This window comes from Delphinapterus leucas, chromosome 20, assembly GCF_059928025.1.
Source record: "Delphinapterus leucas isolate spDelLeu-1000000601 "Yukka" chromosome 20, BTC_Dleu_Yukka2, whole genome shotgun sequence".
Classification (NCBI taxonomy): Eukaryota; Metazoa; Chordata; class Mammalia; order Artiodactyla; family Monodontidae; genus Delphinapterus; species Delphinapterus leucas.
The window spans coordinates 53,689,321-53,706,689 of record NC_143148.1 but is presented as its reverse complement, the minus strand read 5'-3'; the positions used below and the strand labels follow the sequence as shown (position 1 = coordinate 53,706,689).

Sequence of the window (17,369 nt, the reverse complement as noted above, 5' to 3'; positions counted from 1 at the left end):
AAGTCGGCTAGCAACAACGAAGACCCAACGCAGCCAAAAAAAAAAAAAAAAGTAGCTGCAAACCTTACTCTGCATCTTTCAGCTAAGTCTATAAAATTTTTCTACTTTTATTTCCCTTTATCTAAAGGGAATCAAACACACTGATTGGGCTTTCCTGCAATTAGTGACTGAGTATGAGCAAAGAACTAGTCATAGTCCTACCCTCTTATTTTTGCTCTTAAGCCAGAACCATATTACTTACAAAGATAAAAGACACCCCATCATGAAATGGTGACATTTGGATGAAAAATGAATCAGAGTAATTTCCTTTGAAATTATTTTTTCAAATTTCCTTTGAAAAAATTTTCCCAAAACTTAAATCATAGGGCAGTTTTTATCAAAATAAAAACTTTACATCAAAACAGCAGCTTTGGGAATTCCCTGGCAGTCCAGTGGTTAGGACTCTGTGCTCTCACTGCTGAGGGCCCAGGTTCAATCCCTGGTCAGGGAAGTAAGATCCCACAAGCTGCATGGCGCGGCCCAAAAAAACCAGAAGTTTTGGTAATGGAATGTCTTTTCATTTTCTACTAGGAAAATTGTTAGCATATTTTCATGAACAAAGGTAAGACAGTAATGGAAATAACTAGGCACAGTCATTTCATCGTGTGACTTTCAGACGATGATGAGTTTGTGAAAACTTAAGGCAACGAAGTCACATTATGAGTATGCTGAAGAATTCACACAAAAGGTAGAATTCTCACTTCTCTTTAATCACTGAGTTTCAGATTTTACAAATAATCTTAGAACAATTCAGGTAACTAAGGTTTTGGGGGGAAACAGTTCTTACTTGTACATGAAGAACTATTACATGCTCCACTTTTCTGCAAATAACTCTATTGGCTGGATTAACAAACACTGTCACAGAAACACAGAATTTTTTTAAAGCCATAGATCGCTGCATATATATTTACAAAAAGCCATAAACAAACATGCATTTCTCCTTATTAGGAGAACTTAAATAGATGTTTGCACATTAAGGCAGTGATGATTCTAAAACATAATGAAATTCTAAGTTAAGGCTTTATGTTTGTTTTGAAACCCATATTCATAGGCAACTGTGACCAAAGCAAACTTTTATCTATCAGACTGAGTTCATCTACTCAGGATATGTTATTTATCCACTACCAATAATTCTTCTACAGGATAGGAATTAGTAGCAACACCACTGAGTTACTTTAATGAATTCTTAGTCCCCTCCTTAGGTTTTATTTTGAGGATTTAGCCTTCAGCAGCATAAGCATGTGCCACAGAAAGAACAGAGCATTTTTCTGGGTAAACTCAGAAAAATTTACAGACTGCACTGATTTTTACTTGCCCGAAAGTTGGCCAACAATCAAGAACTCAGAATCTCCTAAATACAGAAAACTCCAAAAGCATACTTAACCACACACCCATCTCAAAACACAGATGTTCTTGATTATTGAAGCACTTGGTCTTCACCTCATTTTCTTTGAAGACTGTTTGGTATTACCCTCTCTAAACAAACAAAGCAACAAAATGCAGAACACTATACTTTAGATGGATCTGTTCTATAATTGCTATTCTCAAGGCACAAATACTATCCTTGCTAGACCAATGTGTTTCCTCATTTAAGGAAAAAATGAGAGGTGGATGAAAACAAGATTCACTTTAGAATAGCTGCTGATTGCACTCTTGCCCTATCAAGCTTATGCAAACTGTTGAAATTTAGGGGGGAATGTCCTTTTCTCCTTATGTTATTTTTCTTTAAACATTTAGAGAGAAAAACTGAGACTCAGCTGGTGGGTGAGCTTTGAGGAGCAGCTCTGGAGCACCGTCCTGGCCTTCTGTAGAGAGTAGGAGAGATGCTCGTAGGACACACTCCAGTCTGGGCTAACAGGCATGATTTCACAGCCCAGCGTTTCCATAGTTGGGGTGACTTACTGTCACTTAGACTGAAAGGATCACTATTTACACTAAGTGCTTGCCGCTACTTCTTTAAGCAATAATTTTACAGCAACACGTCTTGTGAGGAAAGTACTATACACTTAACGTTGGTATCAGTAAGAGTTCACGTAGAGGAGGGATGGCATTGACTATATGAAAATTGTCTCAAAAGCTAAAGACAAGTGTAGTTTCCTTTGTGTCTTCAAATCAGGGGAGAGTAAGATGTCAAAGCAGATGAAGCTGTTGGTGTTTAAATCTGATGGTACAGCGTCAGACTTCTTTAGACATTATTGGGACACAGGAATTTCTAACAAGCACTGGCAAAAGTACTTTAGGTGCAATTTAAGTAAGTCATACTTTGACTAAAGTGTTTTGAAGGTTTGAAAAGTTTGTACCCTAGTCCTGCTGAGCTTGGCTTCAGGTGAATGGCTAGATGGGTTTTAAAGATGTGAAATACATTTTTTTTTTTTTAAGAAGGGAAGACTACACTGAAAGGGCAAATGTAGGCAACACAAAAACAATTCTTGTTAGATCAACATCTTATACTTTATAATACACTCACACATTTTTACACAAATTTCATGTTTACAGTACAAAGGGCAAAGAACCTCAGATAATCGAAGTAACTGTATCAAGTACATTCAATAGAGTTAACACTGTTGTCCCCGTTCTCCACCTTCTAAATCCAGAAGGGAACCAACTGTAAATGCCATCCCCCATGTGGATTCCACTTTCAGAAGTTGGAGACTGGGTGTAGTTCTGCACATGTCTGGGTTTCAACAGAGCTGAATTGAGATTCCATCGTGTTCCAGGCCAAATCGGCCAGAAGAAAGTCATCCATTGCTGTTTGAGTTTCATTGCTGGTGAAGAATAAGCTCCCCAAAGTTTCAAAGCCAGAATTCATGGTCTGTGTTTCTGCACTGTTCAACTGAACTTTGCTTTCTAGAGCAGGTAGGTTTTTAGCAGTGGAGATTCCTTCAGTTTGGGTCTCTGTGTCAGATGAATCAGTACTCATGGAAAAGCTGGAGTGTTTCAGAATACTTCCCAGAGGCAGATGAGGGCTACTGTCTAAAAAGAAGTTCAAGTCCGTCTGTGTCTGCGTGTCAAACATTTCAAGGGCTAAGAAGTTAGAATTTCCCCTACAACTGTAGGACTGGGCACGGGCATCTGCAAGTAAGAAGTCAGTTTGGGTCTCTATGTCCAGAGATTCCAAGACTGGCTCCGTGGTCATGGTGCTAAGCTCACTCTCTTCGGTTTGAGTCTGGATATTTGAGGCCGAAAAGAACTCTTCAATATCAAAATCAATTGCAGGATTCTGGGTTGGGCCAGATGGGAGCTGGGTGTCAGGTCCAGTATTTGTGTCAGACAAAAGACTACGATTGTCCAGTGTCTGACCAGGCAGATTACTTGACAAGATGTTTTCTATATCACTTAATAAATCTATGGTTTGGGTCTGATTATCTGTCATATTCTGTGAAGAAAGTATACTATTATTCTGTGCACTGAAGTTTATAATTGGTGCAGATTTCTCAATATCTTGATTTAAAGTTTTAGGGTGGTTCTGAGGTAACAAACCATGAGTCACAGTCTCTGCTACTAAGCTGCTGCTTATAATACTGTCTGTAGAAACACCATATGACGAATGGACACTCTCAAAAATGTCTCCACACATTACAGCTTGGTCCATCTGTACTCGATCATCGGTTGGACTTTGCATTCCACTGGTCTGAGTTTCTCTGGAGATCCCACCTGACTGGAAACTGGCATCTATAAACACATCAGTCTGAGCCGCTATAGATGAGGTTACCTTAGAACTGGGCAAAAAAGTTTGAGTATGAACACTGATGGGAAGGGAAACTTGAGAACCAAATGTTAAATCAGTTTGAGAACAAGATGACACAGAGGAATCAGGGCTAGCCCACTCTACAGACGGTATAAAGTGTGGTGTGGTATAAGACAGTTCTGTCTGTACATTGATTGAAGAAATGCTGTTCTTCTGACATGTGTTCCCTAGTTCTTGTAAAGGGTTAGATGGACTTTTACCCAAGTTCACTTGAACACCTGTGCTAACTGGCTCAACAGCAACAGGATTTACAATTTTTGAAAGAGGGAGGCTCTCCTTGAGAGAGCAAGCCTCCGAATCTAGGCCGAGGATCAGGGTTCCGACGGACAAGGGCAGTAAGTGCACAGCACCGTGGGTACAGCCCTGATGATCGACACCCAACACCACAGGCTGGGCTGAGGAGTCGGCTGTAGGCACAAAGACAGGCACAGGAGAAAGCTGCATAACGGGGAGTTTAACCAAAGCCACTTTGGGTTTTGGTAAAAGCAACTTCTGAGGATACCTTGGAGGTGTTGGAAGAGCCTGCTTTCTGGCATTAGAGCTGCAAGAATCTTCAAACGAAGCCACTAGCTTTATTTCTGAAGTTTCTAGTTCTTGAGCATCTGGTCTTGGGGTTGATTGGTTGCTCAGTGATTCAACAGTCTTACTGGACAACTTCTGGTTGTGCAGGCAGTTTTCCATTTTCCTTTTCTTACTAGGTGGATCCCTGAAAACAATGACAGAGTAAAAAGAGGAAAACAATTTTAAACTGCAGTTTTCTTCATCAACCCTGGCACTGTATCTTCACTTACAAATTCTATTTCCCACATCTACAGCAGAGGTCAGATTTAACCCAGCGAAGAGAAATCCCTTCTTTTGTAACTCGGCCTATTATCAATATATGGTAGGTAGAAGTTCAGAAACATGCAAACAGGGAAGCACACCTTTTTTTGAGTAAAGTGCTAAGTACCAGAACTCAACTTAGATCCGTAAGCATCAGGAAGCTAACAGATTATATAACGCAACTATTATCATTTCTAAAGTAGGAAGCTCTTAGTCCAATTATAAATATGACCTTTCAAATGAAGCACAGTTTCATGATAAAAAATTCTTCAATAATCTAGCATCCCTCTAACAGAAAACGCTGGAAGTTTTTGAAGAATTGAAAACCCAATAGATTTTCAGTTGGGAATAATTAAGCGATTCTCAAAAGAAGCTGGTGAAAGAATAAGGAAGAACAGTTGGATCAAGTAGATGTGGATCATTTGCTAGTACTGCTGCCATTTCCAAAAGTTCCCTTCTTCATGTCACATCTTTTCTCCGCCATTCCTCCTTTCTCCCCACACTAATGGCTCTACAGGAAGTTTCATTTGGAAATCTTCCCACAGCTATTGGCTTTTGGGCCACCATTTTTTCCCCTTTACCTGTGTTCTGCAGGGATCTCATGGCCAGTTCGGTAGATGTGGGACTGTAACGCAGTCCTGCTGGCATAGGGACAGCCACATGTGCACTGGAAGGTCTTACCACAATCCTCTGCATGTCTTTTCAAGTCCCACTCAGTGCCATACGAATTGCTGCACTTACTACATTTATGCTTCTTTTCAGCATGCATTTTCATAAAGTGCTAGGAAGAACACAAAAGGACTAAAATGAAAAACTGCAACTGCTCAAAACATTTCAAAAACCATCAACATACCCAAATTAATAATGATTTTACATGATACAATATAGCAGTGCAAATCAAAAGAATGTAAAAGCAGGCAACTCTTCCAGTCCAGAATCATCTCTTTCCCCACTGGCTGGGTCCCTCCCTCCTCTTTAAGATAGCTGCTTCTGAAATTATTCTTTTCCCTGCAGTTTCTTAATCCCTTGGGAGAACATTTCCTTTGTGCTTTTGCTCCTCTGACCTTGAAAGCATGCAGATTCACACAAGAGATCTGGAAGTACAGTTTATCATACTTTGCTGACTTGGTCTTCTTTTCTTTCCAAATCCACTTCTGGACAACTTCCCCTCCAGAACAAGCCATGTCTCCTTCACTTACACCCTACTCATTTTTTCCCCAAGTAGGAGACTTGGGTGGCTGTCCTTAGAAGCAGCTTTCTGCTCAATTCTCTAGTTATGATTGGTAAGTAATTAGAATACATGAGGTTTATGACATCTGCATTTCCTCCTCAGAGAAGTATACTTAAAGACAAGTTAAATACCTGTTTTACGAGAGAAAATTGAGAAAATGGTCTGTCAGGGCCTCTAGGGCATCCTTCAATTGGACAACAGTAGAATTTTGGTACAGTTTTCAAATCTTTTCTTATTGTTGGATTCACTATGCCATCCTGCAAAAGAAAAATTACTTTAAATAATTATCTTAAAAAAACTAACAGATGGGCTTCCCTGGTGGCGCAGTGGTTGAGAGTCCGCCTGCCGATGCAGGGGACACGGGTTCATGCCCCGGTCCGGGAAGATCCCACATGCCGTGGAGTGGCTGGGCCCGTGAGCTATGGACGCTGAGCCTGCGTGTCCGGAGCCTGTGCTCCGCAACAGGAGAGGCCACAACAGTGAGAGGCCCGCGTACCGCAAAAAACAAAAAACAACAACAAAAAAACCCCAACAGAACGAGCTGGGAGTGATAACAAGGAATAAGTAAAGATGTGCACAAGGGATCTTTTTAGGGTGATGAAAATGTTCTAAAATTTGGGATTGTAGTGATGGTTGCACAACTGTAAATCTACTAAAAAGTAACTGAATTATTAACTTAAAATGCGTAAATTATATCATGTGTAAACTATAGCTCAATGAATCTGTTAAAATTTTTCAAAACAAAATAAACAAAAACCAACTATATTGTTTAAAAATCTTCTATCCATTCCTTTAGCACTCCTTCTAGACTTAAAAATCTCTGCCCTTCAAGCCAGCTTCTCTAATCGTTAAGTGGTATATTTATAGTTTCTCAGGCTCAAGACCTGGTATCATCCTTAAGTCTTCCTTTCTTTTTTATCCCAACCCCACTGAATTAGTGTGAGTCTCTGAAAAAAACCTGACTATGATCTAGTCTTCCTGATAAAGAGAACTGTGACTTTCTCTGATCACCACAATGCCCCCTAAAGTAGCTAAAGCTAGTTAACACAACTTTTATACAGTAGCGTGAATATGGGCACCATGCTCTGTTTGAAATTCAGTAATCATTATAATGGCCAGTGCTAACATAGCTTTTACTACCGTGGCAGGCACTGTTCGAAGCACTTTATATATATTAACTCATCCTAGTAATCCTTTCTTATTAAGTATGTGATTGACTTTTTGGCTGGGAATTTTAAAATAATTGGTGAGTTAATTTAGCTTAAACTGCTGTCTTGTTGCCCTTGATGAGCCCACATACCTCAGGAGTGAGAAATCTATGACCTCCAGTATAATTCTTATCTGGCAACCCCCAGCTGGCCCGAGAGGAAGGTGTGTGGATGGGGGTTTGGGGTGGGGAAGGACCTCCCCACTACGGATGGAAACAACTGGACACGTGCTCAGGCCTCAGCTACCGCTGTAGCACCTAGACGTTTTAGTCCTTAGGTGCTGTGATGGGAAAGGATTCACTACTTTTGGAACACGCCCACCTCCTCTGCTTCCATCAGTGTGCATCTAGAGAAGAAACAAATAACCGTGCGGCTAGGACTCCCTCTGTTTGCTTTCCTACTGGATCTCAAGAGGAACATGCTGATCTTGCTGAGTCTCTGTCCACTCATGTAGAGGGGAAAAGAAGCTATTCTTGTTTCATTTTTCAACAACGTAATTTATCTCTCAATGATATCAAATGTAGTCAGTTATTCCTCCATGTCTTCTACCTTGGTCCATCTTTTTATAATCCTATTGCACTACACTGTCTAGATATTCATATTCATTTGGATTATTTAAATCGTTTCCTAAATAATTTTCCTTCCTCTTCTAATGTCAGAACAAATTTGACATTCCAAAAAATTATTTGTATATATCACCAAATACTATTTTTTTAAAAAAGGCATATAAAATAAAATCCCGGGACTTCCCTAGTGGTGCAGTGGTTAGGAGTCTACCTGCCAAGGCAGGGGACGCGGGTTCGAGCCCTGGTCTGGGAGGATCCCACGTGCCGTGGAGCAACTAAGCCTGTGTGCCACAGCTCCTGAGTCTGTGCTCTGGAGCCCGCGAGCCACAACTACTGAGCCTGCATGCCACAACTACTGAAGCCTGCGTGCCTAAAGCCTGTGCTCCACAACGAGAGAAGCCACCGCAATGAGAAGCCCGTGCACCACAATGTAGGGTGGCCCCTGCTCGCTGCAGCTAGAGAAAGCCTGCGCGCAGCAACAAAAGACCCAACGCAGCCAAAAAGAAAGAAAGAAAGACAATTTATAAATAAATAAATAAATAAATAAAATAAAATCCCATCTCCTCATTATGCCTCCAATCTACCATTATGACCATATCTTTTTCTGTTCCCTTTTCATACACTCCCCTGCTCAGCCTAAACACTCTTCCCACTTCCATTTCCACCTTCTATAGCCACTCTCGGATGACTGTCTCCGTTCAGGCAGAATGCAACGGTGGGAAGAGGGCACGGCATGGACAGGCCTGTGAGCCATTTCCACCACTGATTAGGCACATGACTTTAGACAGGTTATTTAATCTCTGAGCCAGTTTACTCATTTCAAAAACAGAGAGAATAGTTAACTCTCAGGATTATCTAGTACTGGACTGCCATGGAGCCCGCTCACATTCTCAATAAATAGCACTTTCTTGTTCTGCTCACCACCCAGCTCTATTCCTTGTCTGAATTCCAAGGTAGCAGCTAACTTAACTTGTAAACTATCGTTTCCTTCTACAATTCCTGCCTCCTTAACTAAATTTTTTAAGGGCAGAAACTAATTTATACACCTCTTGGTACTGTTTTCATGCTTTAGACTGCACACTAAAGGCAGAGCACTTTTAGAAAGGCAGTCCAGTGTAGGGCAGCAGCTCTCAAATCTAGCGGCCTGTGGAAAATCACTTGAGGCATTAAAAAAAAAATACCGGTGCCTGGTCCCAGTCCCAGGTAATGATATAATTAGTTTGGGGTGGGTTTGGTATTTGGTTTGGTATTTGGTTTAAAAATCTCCCCTGATGATCCCAGTGTGTAGCCTAGCTTAAGAACCATGGTGCAGTGGTTAAACCCATGGGTTCTGGAATATGGAATTCTCTACATTGCTCCTTTCCTGTGACCTTGAAAAACTTAACTGTCTTGGTTTCCTTATTTGTGAAGTAGGCATGATAGTACGATCTACCTCAGGGTTGTTGTGAGGATTTAGTGAATAATTTAAGAGACTTAGAACAGTGCTTATCATATAATCACTCAATTAATTATTACAGCTATTAGTTATCGGCTGTGGAGATTTTTGTTGCTTCTTTTGCTTTCTGCCAACCAACTTAAGGCCAATAAGCTAATCTAAACTAGTACTTTACATTAAATACTGTCCTTGTGGCAACAGAAATAAAAGCAAAAATAAACAAATGGGACCTAATCAACCTTACAAGCTTTTGCACAGCAAAGGAAACCATAAACAAAACAAAAAGACAACCTATGGAATGGGAGAAAATATTTGCAAATGATGCAACTGACAAGGGCTTAATCTCCAAAACATACAAACAGCTCATTCAACTCAACAACAACAAAAACAATCCAATCGAAAAATGGGCAGAAGAACTAAACAGACATTTCTCCAAAGAAGACAGATGGCCAACAGGCACATGAAAATATGCTCAACATTGCTAATTATTACAGAAATACAAATCAAAACTACAATGAGGTACCACCTCACACCAGTCAGCACGGCCATCACCAAAGTCTACAAATAACAAATGCTGGAGGGGGTGTGGAGAAAAGGGAACCCTCCTACACTGTTGGTGGGAATGTAAGTTGGTGCGGCCACAGTGGAAAACAGTATGGAGGTTCCTAAAAAAGCTAAAAATAGAGTTGCCATATGATCCAGCAATCCCACTCATGGGCATATATCCAGACAAAACTATAATTCCAAAAGATACACGCACCCCTGTGTTCACAGCAGCACTGTTCACAATAGCCAAGACATGGAAACAATCTAAATGTCCACTGACAGATGAATGCATAAAGATGTGGGGGGTGTGTGTGTGTACACACACACACAGTGGACTACTACTCAGCCATAAAAAAGAACAAAATAAGGCCATTTGCAGCAACATGGATGCAACTACAGGTTATCATACTAAGTGAAGTGAGAAAGAGAAAGACAAATACCATATGATATCACTTACATGTAGAATCTAAAATATGACACAAATGAATTTATCTATGAAATAGACATGGACTCACAGACATAGAGAACAGACTTGTGGTTGCCAAGGGGAGGGTGGGTAGGGGAGGGACGAATTAGGAGTTTGGGGTTAGCAGATGCAAACTATTATATAGAGAATGGAGTGACAACAATGTCCTACTGTATAGCACAGGGAACTATATTTAATATCCTGTGATAAACCATAATGGAAAATAATATATATATAAAAAGTATATATAACTGAATCACTCTGCTGTACAGCAGAAATTAACACAACATTGTAAATCAACTATACTTCAATTAAAAAAAGAAAGAAAAATCCATGGATTCATCTCAAAAAAAAAAAAAATACTGTCCTTGTGAAAGTCTGATTGAAATGCCGCTTTTATTGAAACACTGGCCTCTGCTAGCTTTAATGACAACCAACACTGTCTCTCAATCACCAAACTCATCCCATTTACCAGTTCATCTTTTTTTAAATGAAATACTTTTAAACTCATATTATTTTCCTTCTAATGTTATCTGCAAGAAAAAATCAAATACGGAGAGAATATTAAGAAAACTTTAAAATTCTTTTTTTTTTTTAAGGCTAGGACAATTAAAAAAATTTTTTTATTTATTTTGGCTGCACCGGGTCTTAGTCGCGGCATGCATGTGGGATCGAACCCCGGGCCCCCTGCATTGGGAGCATGGAGTCTTACCCACTGGACCACCAGGGAAGTCCCCATGCTTACTTCTAATACATCTTCAATTTGCTTAGCAATCCTTTTATTATCCCTTTTCAAACTCCCTATCATGTTCTCAATGTACCTGTTCACTTCACTTTTTAAAATATTAATAAACTTTATTTTTTAAGAGAAATTTTATTAGATTCACAGCAAAATTGAGCGCAAAGTACAGAGAGTTCCCATACACTGTAGCGCCCCCGCCCCCCCAACCCCAATACAGCCTGTTCCACTATTAACATTCCTCACCAGAGTGGTACATTTGTTACAATTGATGAAACTACACTGACACGTCATTATCACCCAAGTCCATAGATTTTATTAGAGTTCACTATTCGTGCCGCACATTCTATGGGTTTTGCCAAATGTATAATGACAGCTATCCATCGTTATAATATCATACAGAGTATATTCACTTTCCTAAAAATCCTCTGTGCTCCACCTATTCATGACACCTTTCCCCTTAAGCCCTGGTAACCACTAATCTTTTTACTGTCTCTGTAGTTTTGCTTTTTCCAGAATATCATTTAGCTGGAATCATACAGTATGTAGCCTTTTCATATTGGCTTCTTTCACTTGGTAATATGCATGTAAGGGTCCTCCATGTCTTTTCATGGCTTGATAGCTCATTTCTTTTTAGTGCTGACTAATATTCCCCTGTCTGGATGTGCCATCGTTCATTTATCCATTCACCTGCTGAAGGACATCTTGGGTGCTTCCAAGTTTTGGCAGTTATGCTTTAAAAATGTCTCCTACCACCTCCTCGCGTTTCCTTTCTCACTGCTACCATCATTAGTTCAAGTATTCCTGACTCTCTGTTTGGACTTTGTCACTAACCTCTTAACTAATTTCTAGACCTTCAATTTCTTTTTCATTCACACTTTGCCACATTCACCTTTCTAAAATATACCTCTGATCGTGACATTACCTCACTCAAACATTTTCAATGGCACCCCAACACTCCCCAAGTCCAAATTCCTCTAGCCACTGGGACGTCCAAAGTCCTGTACTATATAGCTTCAAACTATGCTTCTTTTCCGTCATTTCTCTGTTGTATCTAACGGAATTACTTAAAATTCCCCAAACCTTTTCAAAAGGAGGAATATATTTATAACTTTGTTGCACTTGGGAATGTTTTAAAAAAAGTAAATGTTCAGTAAAAACTTGGGGCATTATACTGAATATGTTTAAGTGGCCATCTAAGTCAAAACTGTATCACACACCAGGATGAGACACTAAAGGCAGTCATATTGGACATCAACAACATCTCCTTGTTGCTGTCATTACAGGTGTGGAAACAACCCGACGCCGTTCGCTTTCCTGCTTTCTGAGGGCCAACTCCTCAGTCCTCCCCATCACCACCTCTCTTCCCCAGTTCCTGACCTTCTTCCCATTCTTGTCCTTAGAAAATAAGCTCTGAGATGAGAATGGGGTAATAAGAAATGGTAATGGCACAATAAGACATGAACTGAAGTAAGAAAGTGATGTTTTTGTTCTGAAGTGCTATATACATTCTAGAATAAAACTTAGCAGACATATTTTTTAACTGTGCCTTTTGTGTGCATAACTGAAAAAAATACTTCATGCTTTCTGTACCTTTTGGGTACCTGTTTATAAAACATTTTAAGTAAAAGAATTTGAAAAAGAACCTATGAGAGGAAATAACTGAAAAACAAGATGGACAAAAGTAAACAAAGAGAAGAAAAGCAAAGCAAGAGGAAGGACCCCGATGAAGCGAGGATAAAAGGAAAGGAGTGTAAGAACTGTGGCACAAATTGGGAAAAAAAAAAAAAAAGAAGAAAAGGCATTATAGCTACTCTAGCATCTCTCTGCCTTTGCAGAAAAACATCCAAGAAGAAAAGTAGTTTGCTTTGTTGTTGTCTTATTGTAAATTTAAAATTAGAAGTCTTTGTACACTATGATCCATAGAGCAACTTGGAACATTGTCTTTCCTCAAAAAAAAAAAAAAAAATTCCTGGCAAATCATTAAAAGCAAACCCCTGGACTGAACATAACACAAAATCCACTAAGCCATGTTTTAAAAATATGTGTTGCTGGATAAGAGGTTCTTTAAGGGGGCCCCTGTCCCCTTCACTATTTTCAAACGTGAGGGATAAAAGAACCAAGAAATGCCCATTTACTCCTACTCTTCTTTTCCCTGAATCACCAGCTTTCATTTCTCCATGGATCCCCTTGTAGGCAAGGCTGGAGTAGGATATTTCCAGATTTACTTACAGGATACGGAATATAGACATATATCTGAAGAACCCACATAAAACCAAAAGGTATCATGTACCTTACACCTTACAACTCTATCTCCACTTTTATTCATCATCCTTCAGAAGGATTTGTTAATCATTAAGAAGGGAGTATTTGATTGAGGGCAGGATATCTTCTGAAGACTAGAAATAAATAAGAACCTTACAACAAATAATGGGGATGGGAATAAAATATTATCATAGGGTCTTCCCTGGTGGTGCAGTGGTTAAGAATCTGCCTGCCAATGCAGGGGACATGGGTTCGAGCCCTGGTCCAGGAAGATCCCACGTGCCACAGAGCAACTAAGCCCGTGAGCCACAACTACTGAGCCTGCACTCTAGAGCCTGCAAGACACAACTACTGAGCCTGTGCTCTAGGGCTCACGAGCCACGATTACTGAGCCCACGAGCCACAACTACTGAAGCCTGCGCGCCTAGAGCCCGTGCTCAGCAATAAGAGAAGCCACCGCAGTGAGAAGCCCGTGCATTGCAATGAAGAGTAGCCCCCGCTCGCCGCAACTAGAGAAAGCCTGTGTGCAGCAACGAAGACCCAAAGCAGCCAAAAATAAATAATTAAAAAATATATATATTATCATAATCTAGGAGAAAAAAAACACAACAACTAGGACAGAAACTAGAATTATGTAAGTAGCCGTAACCAAGAGAACAAAGGGAAAAATTGCCATTGAATACGACGCAGATCTGCCAAGCAGATACACTCACGCTTCAGGGCCCGTAGGAGCACACTGGACTGCTAGTGGAGCCTCTGGTCCAAACGCAGCCCACCTTCAAAGCCACAGGGAGCTCTCAGTCAGCTCTTTTCCTTATTAGGCCTCCTTCTTCCTCCTCCCTCCTCCCAATACTTTGAGAACATCAAGGGTCAAGCATGATGTTTGAACTCAAGAGCCTACTACTTGGCTCCCAAATGTGCGGACACATTCACCACACTGGGGCAACACTATACAGATATGGCTATTTTGTCACATAGGCTACCTTCATTAAAAAAAAAGAACCCCCTTTCCACCAAGACAGCAGATGTTCAGGGGCTGCATGGTTAGAAAGACGGAACAAGGCAGGAAAGTGAGCCTGTTTGACATGGAAGAAACAACGATGGTTCAGGGTGAGGTTTCTTTAATTCCTGCTGAAACAGGTCTCTCTAGTGACCCAGGAAGGAAACTCAGGAGAGTCCATTTTTCGGTTGTTCAAGATTTGCCGTTCAGGAAGCAATCTTGAGCGCACTGTGCTGTCTGCAGACAAGAGAACTCTGAAAAAATGACTAAAACTGGAAGAATGGCTTCACACAGGTTCTAAGCAAGGGGGGATGCTGATACTCTGCCGTGCTAAGGTCCAAGTAAAGTTTGACTGTTAAAATTTACAGTTGCCTCAAACATATTCCTCCTTCTTAGGCCTATTATATGCTTCGGATTGGTAGCTTCAGAATTCCTGAACTTTACGTATTTTAAAAACATTATTAGAAATAAACCTACTGCATACTACCAAACCCATTGTATACTAGTCCTGACAAGTAAATGGTATCTCTGCGCTTAACAGATGCTTCACAAAGTCTGGAGAGAGACACAGCCCCTGACAGCAATTCCATAGAAAAGAACAATGTAAACTGTTAAAAAGTGCTTGCGAGAGTGATGTTCAGGCCAACACAAAGAGAGTCGTGGTCAGACTGGCAGCTTCCTCTGTGCTCAGAGATGTAACGTCTGCTTAGTTGTCTACCAGTGAGGGGAGGATACTGAAGGTGGATGATGGCTGTTATACATGAGCTGAAGAGAACCCAGGGATTAGGCTGAAGAATTCCTGCAAATATACAGTTCATCCACTCAAGATAAAATATGGTTAAGAAAAGGAAGTGTTTAATTAAAATTCGGGATGGAGGAGAAAACAGGAGAACGAAGACCATTCCCAGAATTACTTCACTTGTGTTGTGGAAGAAACGCAGAACTTGCAGGGAAACTGCAGCCCCACCGGCAAGGTCTTCCTCAGCGTACCTCCATGTACCTCTCCCGATCGGGCCTCCCTAATCGTCACTTCAGGACGTTGTTGCCTCTGTATCCAGCTGGTGCTAGAAGGGGGCTGCCCTTCGTGGGCATCACATCTGCCCTACTAGAGACCATCACCTCAAACTTTCTGCTGTTAAATTCTTATCAGAAACCTGATTCTAAAAACGTTTCTGAGGAAGTTTTACCTGAAGGGCAGACGGGACATGCAAGAGGCGAGGTAATTTAAACTTACTCCTGAATCAATTCAGACCACCGAAAGCTACATACTCGCAAAACTCCTTTCAGTAACGTGCTTTGGAATTATGCCCCTGTTGGCCTAGAAAGACTTGAAGAAGTGGTGCAAGTAAACTTCCTATTGTAATGACTGAGAAATCATGATTTAATAGGTCTGGGATGGGGCTGGACATCTGGATTTTTAAGAAGCTTTCCGCAGATGTGCACTGAAGCCTGAAAGTCGCCCCATTTTACGTAAGGTGGAAGGGACGTTCAGATTACTGTCCTATTATTATATACCGTGTCCCCTCTTAAACAAGATTCACGGGAGAAACTTCCCTTAGGTCTCATCCCTGGGCAAAGGTGATGTTTACCAACACTGTGGAACATGTTGCCAAAGCTGCAGCTCCCTGCTAACAACTGGCCCGGAGGAGGAGGCAGTGTGGGTGCGGTGCAAACGGCACCGGCTTCGACCCGAGCCCGGGTTTAAAGCCCAGCACTACGCAGGTGCGTCATCGGTTTCTCTGCAGTAGAACGAAGGTGCCGTGAGAGCTCACGAGACGAACGTGAGAAATGCCCGCGACGCCAAGTGCGAGGCCGGTGGTCGGGCCGGCCCGAGCCCGACAGCGCAGTGGCATGACACAGGGTTTTCCTACCGCTGCGCCTTCCTGCCTCCTAGGTCCCACTCTCCCCGCCCGGACCCCCTCCCCGGTCTGGCCCTTTAGGGCCTCGGAAGCCCCCGCCGACGCCGGCCGGACCTCGGCGCCTTACCGTCCGCGCCTCTGGCCGCCCTCGGCCCCGAGCGCCCACTTCAGGCGCTCGGTCGCGTCAGGCCCCGGGAGGCGCCGTCCGCGGCGGGCTCACCTGCAGGCGGTGGCTCTTGACCAGGTGCATGTTGAGCGCGGGACTGTTGGGCAGGATCTTGCCGCAGCCGCGCACCGTGCACAGGATGTTGGTCCGCACGGCCCGGGACAGCTCGCTCACCGACGGCTGGATGAGCTCCCGGGCCGGCGGCGCCGCACCCGCAGGCTGCTGCCTCGCTGCCGTGGGTCGCGGCCGGCTGCCCCTCAGCCGCCCGGGGGGATCCCACGGGCCGGAGGCGGCAGCGGCTCCCCTCGCGGCGGCCGGGACGGCCGCGGCGCCCAAGGCCAGAGCCGTGGGCCCCGCCGCCGCCGCCGCCGCCGCCGCCGCCGCCGCCACAGTCGCCTCATAGGCCGCCATGGCTCCCGCACCTCAGCCCGGACAGCTAGGACGCCCCGCCTCCCGCCGCAGCGACTTCCGGAAGGGGGCGGGGCCTCTCGGCTCATTAGCATCCGGCGGGCCCGGGCGGCCGCGGCGTCGCGTGCGGGGAGCGGAGGGCGCGTCTGCCAGGACCCGCCACCAGATGAGGCGGGCGGGTTACAAAACTTCGCAGGGGTTCCTGGGGACAGGTAGGACGTATTGGTCCCGCTGATCCATTGTTCGCCTTCCTAGAAATCTTACCTCGGGCCACAATTGGATAGAAGAAAAAGCAATGCGTTCAGGAACTTTACTTCCCAAAGATTGGAAATAACCCAAGTGTTCAACAGGAGGAGAGGCGAGAGTATGTGAGTTACAACTATCTCTGTTTACTAGACACTGGGAATGCACTTTTCATTATCTCATTTTGTCCTCGAAACAGACCTAGCAGGTACGTATTGTAAGTTTTCCCATATTTGAAGAGAAGTAACTAGCCCGAGGTCACATTATACAAACAAAAGAATTGTTATAATTGACAGAGTTAATCATTTTAGGGAGGGTAGATTTACTTGCCTGTATTTTAACTGCTGAAATTTGATTACTGTTTGGGAGACAGTGTAGCTCAGAGGAGGATTCCAAATCCTAAGTCGGAAGAGGGACCACCAGATAGGTCATTTAAATGAGTGTAGGAGGCCAGGTGTAGTCAAAAGGGAGGGGTGAGGACTGCAGCGGAATGGGAGTTACATCCTTTGTTTAAAGGGGGCAGCGGCTACTACTCGTCTTTGGTATCGCCGGATTTATTTTTCAAGATTTTTATGTGAAAACTCCCAGCTTTTATATATTAGCAGCTCTATTTGTTTTCTATTGCTGC

The 17,369-nt window shown here is 42.7% G+C and overlaps 2 protein-coding genes across 6 annotated transcripts in view; one reads left to right on the top strand and one right to left on the bottom strand.

Moving 5' to 3' along the window:
• Positions 1 to 728: 728 nt before the first annotated feature.
• Positions 729 to 16,464, bottom strand: ATMIN (ATM interactor). 2 transcript variants are annotated; one of them, XM_089903335.1, is made up of 5 exons: positions 16,145 to 16,463; positions 5,972 to 6,097; positions 5,191 to 5,390; positions 4,290 to 4,493; positions 729 to 3,758 (listed from the first exon to the last, which is right to left on the bottom strand). In XM_089903335.1, the coding sequence occupies exons 1-5, from the start codon at positions 16,172 to 16,174 to the stop codon at positions 2,678 to 2,680; spliced, it is 1,641 nt and encodes a 546-aa protein (XP_089759461.1). In that variant the 5' UTR covers positions 16,175 to 16,463; the 3' UTR covers positions 729 to 2,677. The 2 variants fall into 2 exon arrangements, with proteins under 2 accessions (XP_089759461.1, XP_022438799.2); XM_022583091.3 differs by having other exon boundaries at positions 729 to 4,493; positions 16,145 to 16,464.
• Positions 15,759 to 17,369, top strand: part of CMC2 (C-X9-C motif containing 2) — a 47,024-nt gene continuing 45,413 nt past the window's right edge. For 2 of the 4 annotated variants that reach the window (XR_016391033.1, XR_016391034.1), the window contains exon 1: positions 15,759 to 16,949. The gene's annotated coding sequence lies outside the window, so the exon portion shown is untranslated. The remainder of the gene's footprint in view (positions 16,950 to 17,369) is intronic. The other 2 variants (XR_016391035.1, XM_022583115.3) reach the window with 2 other exon arrangements.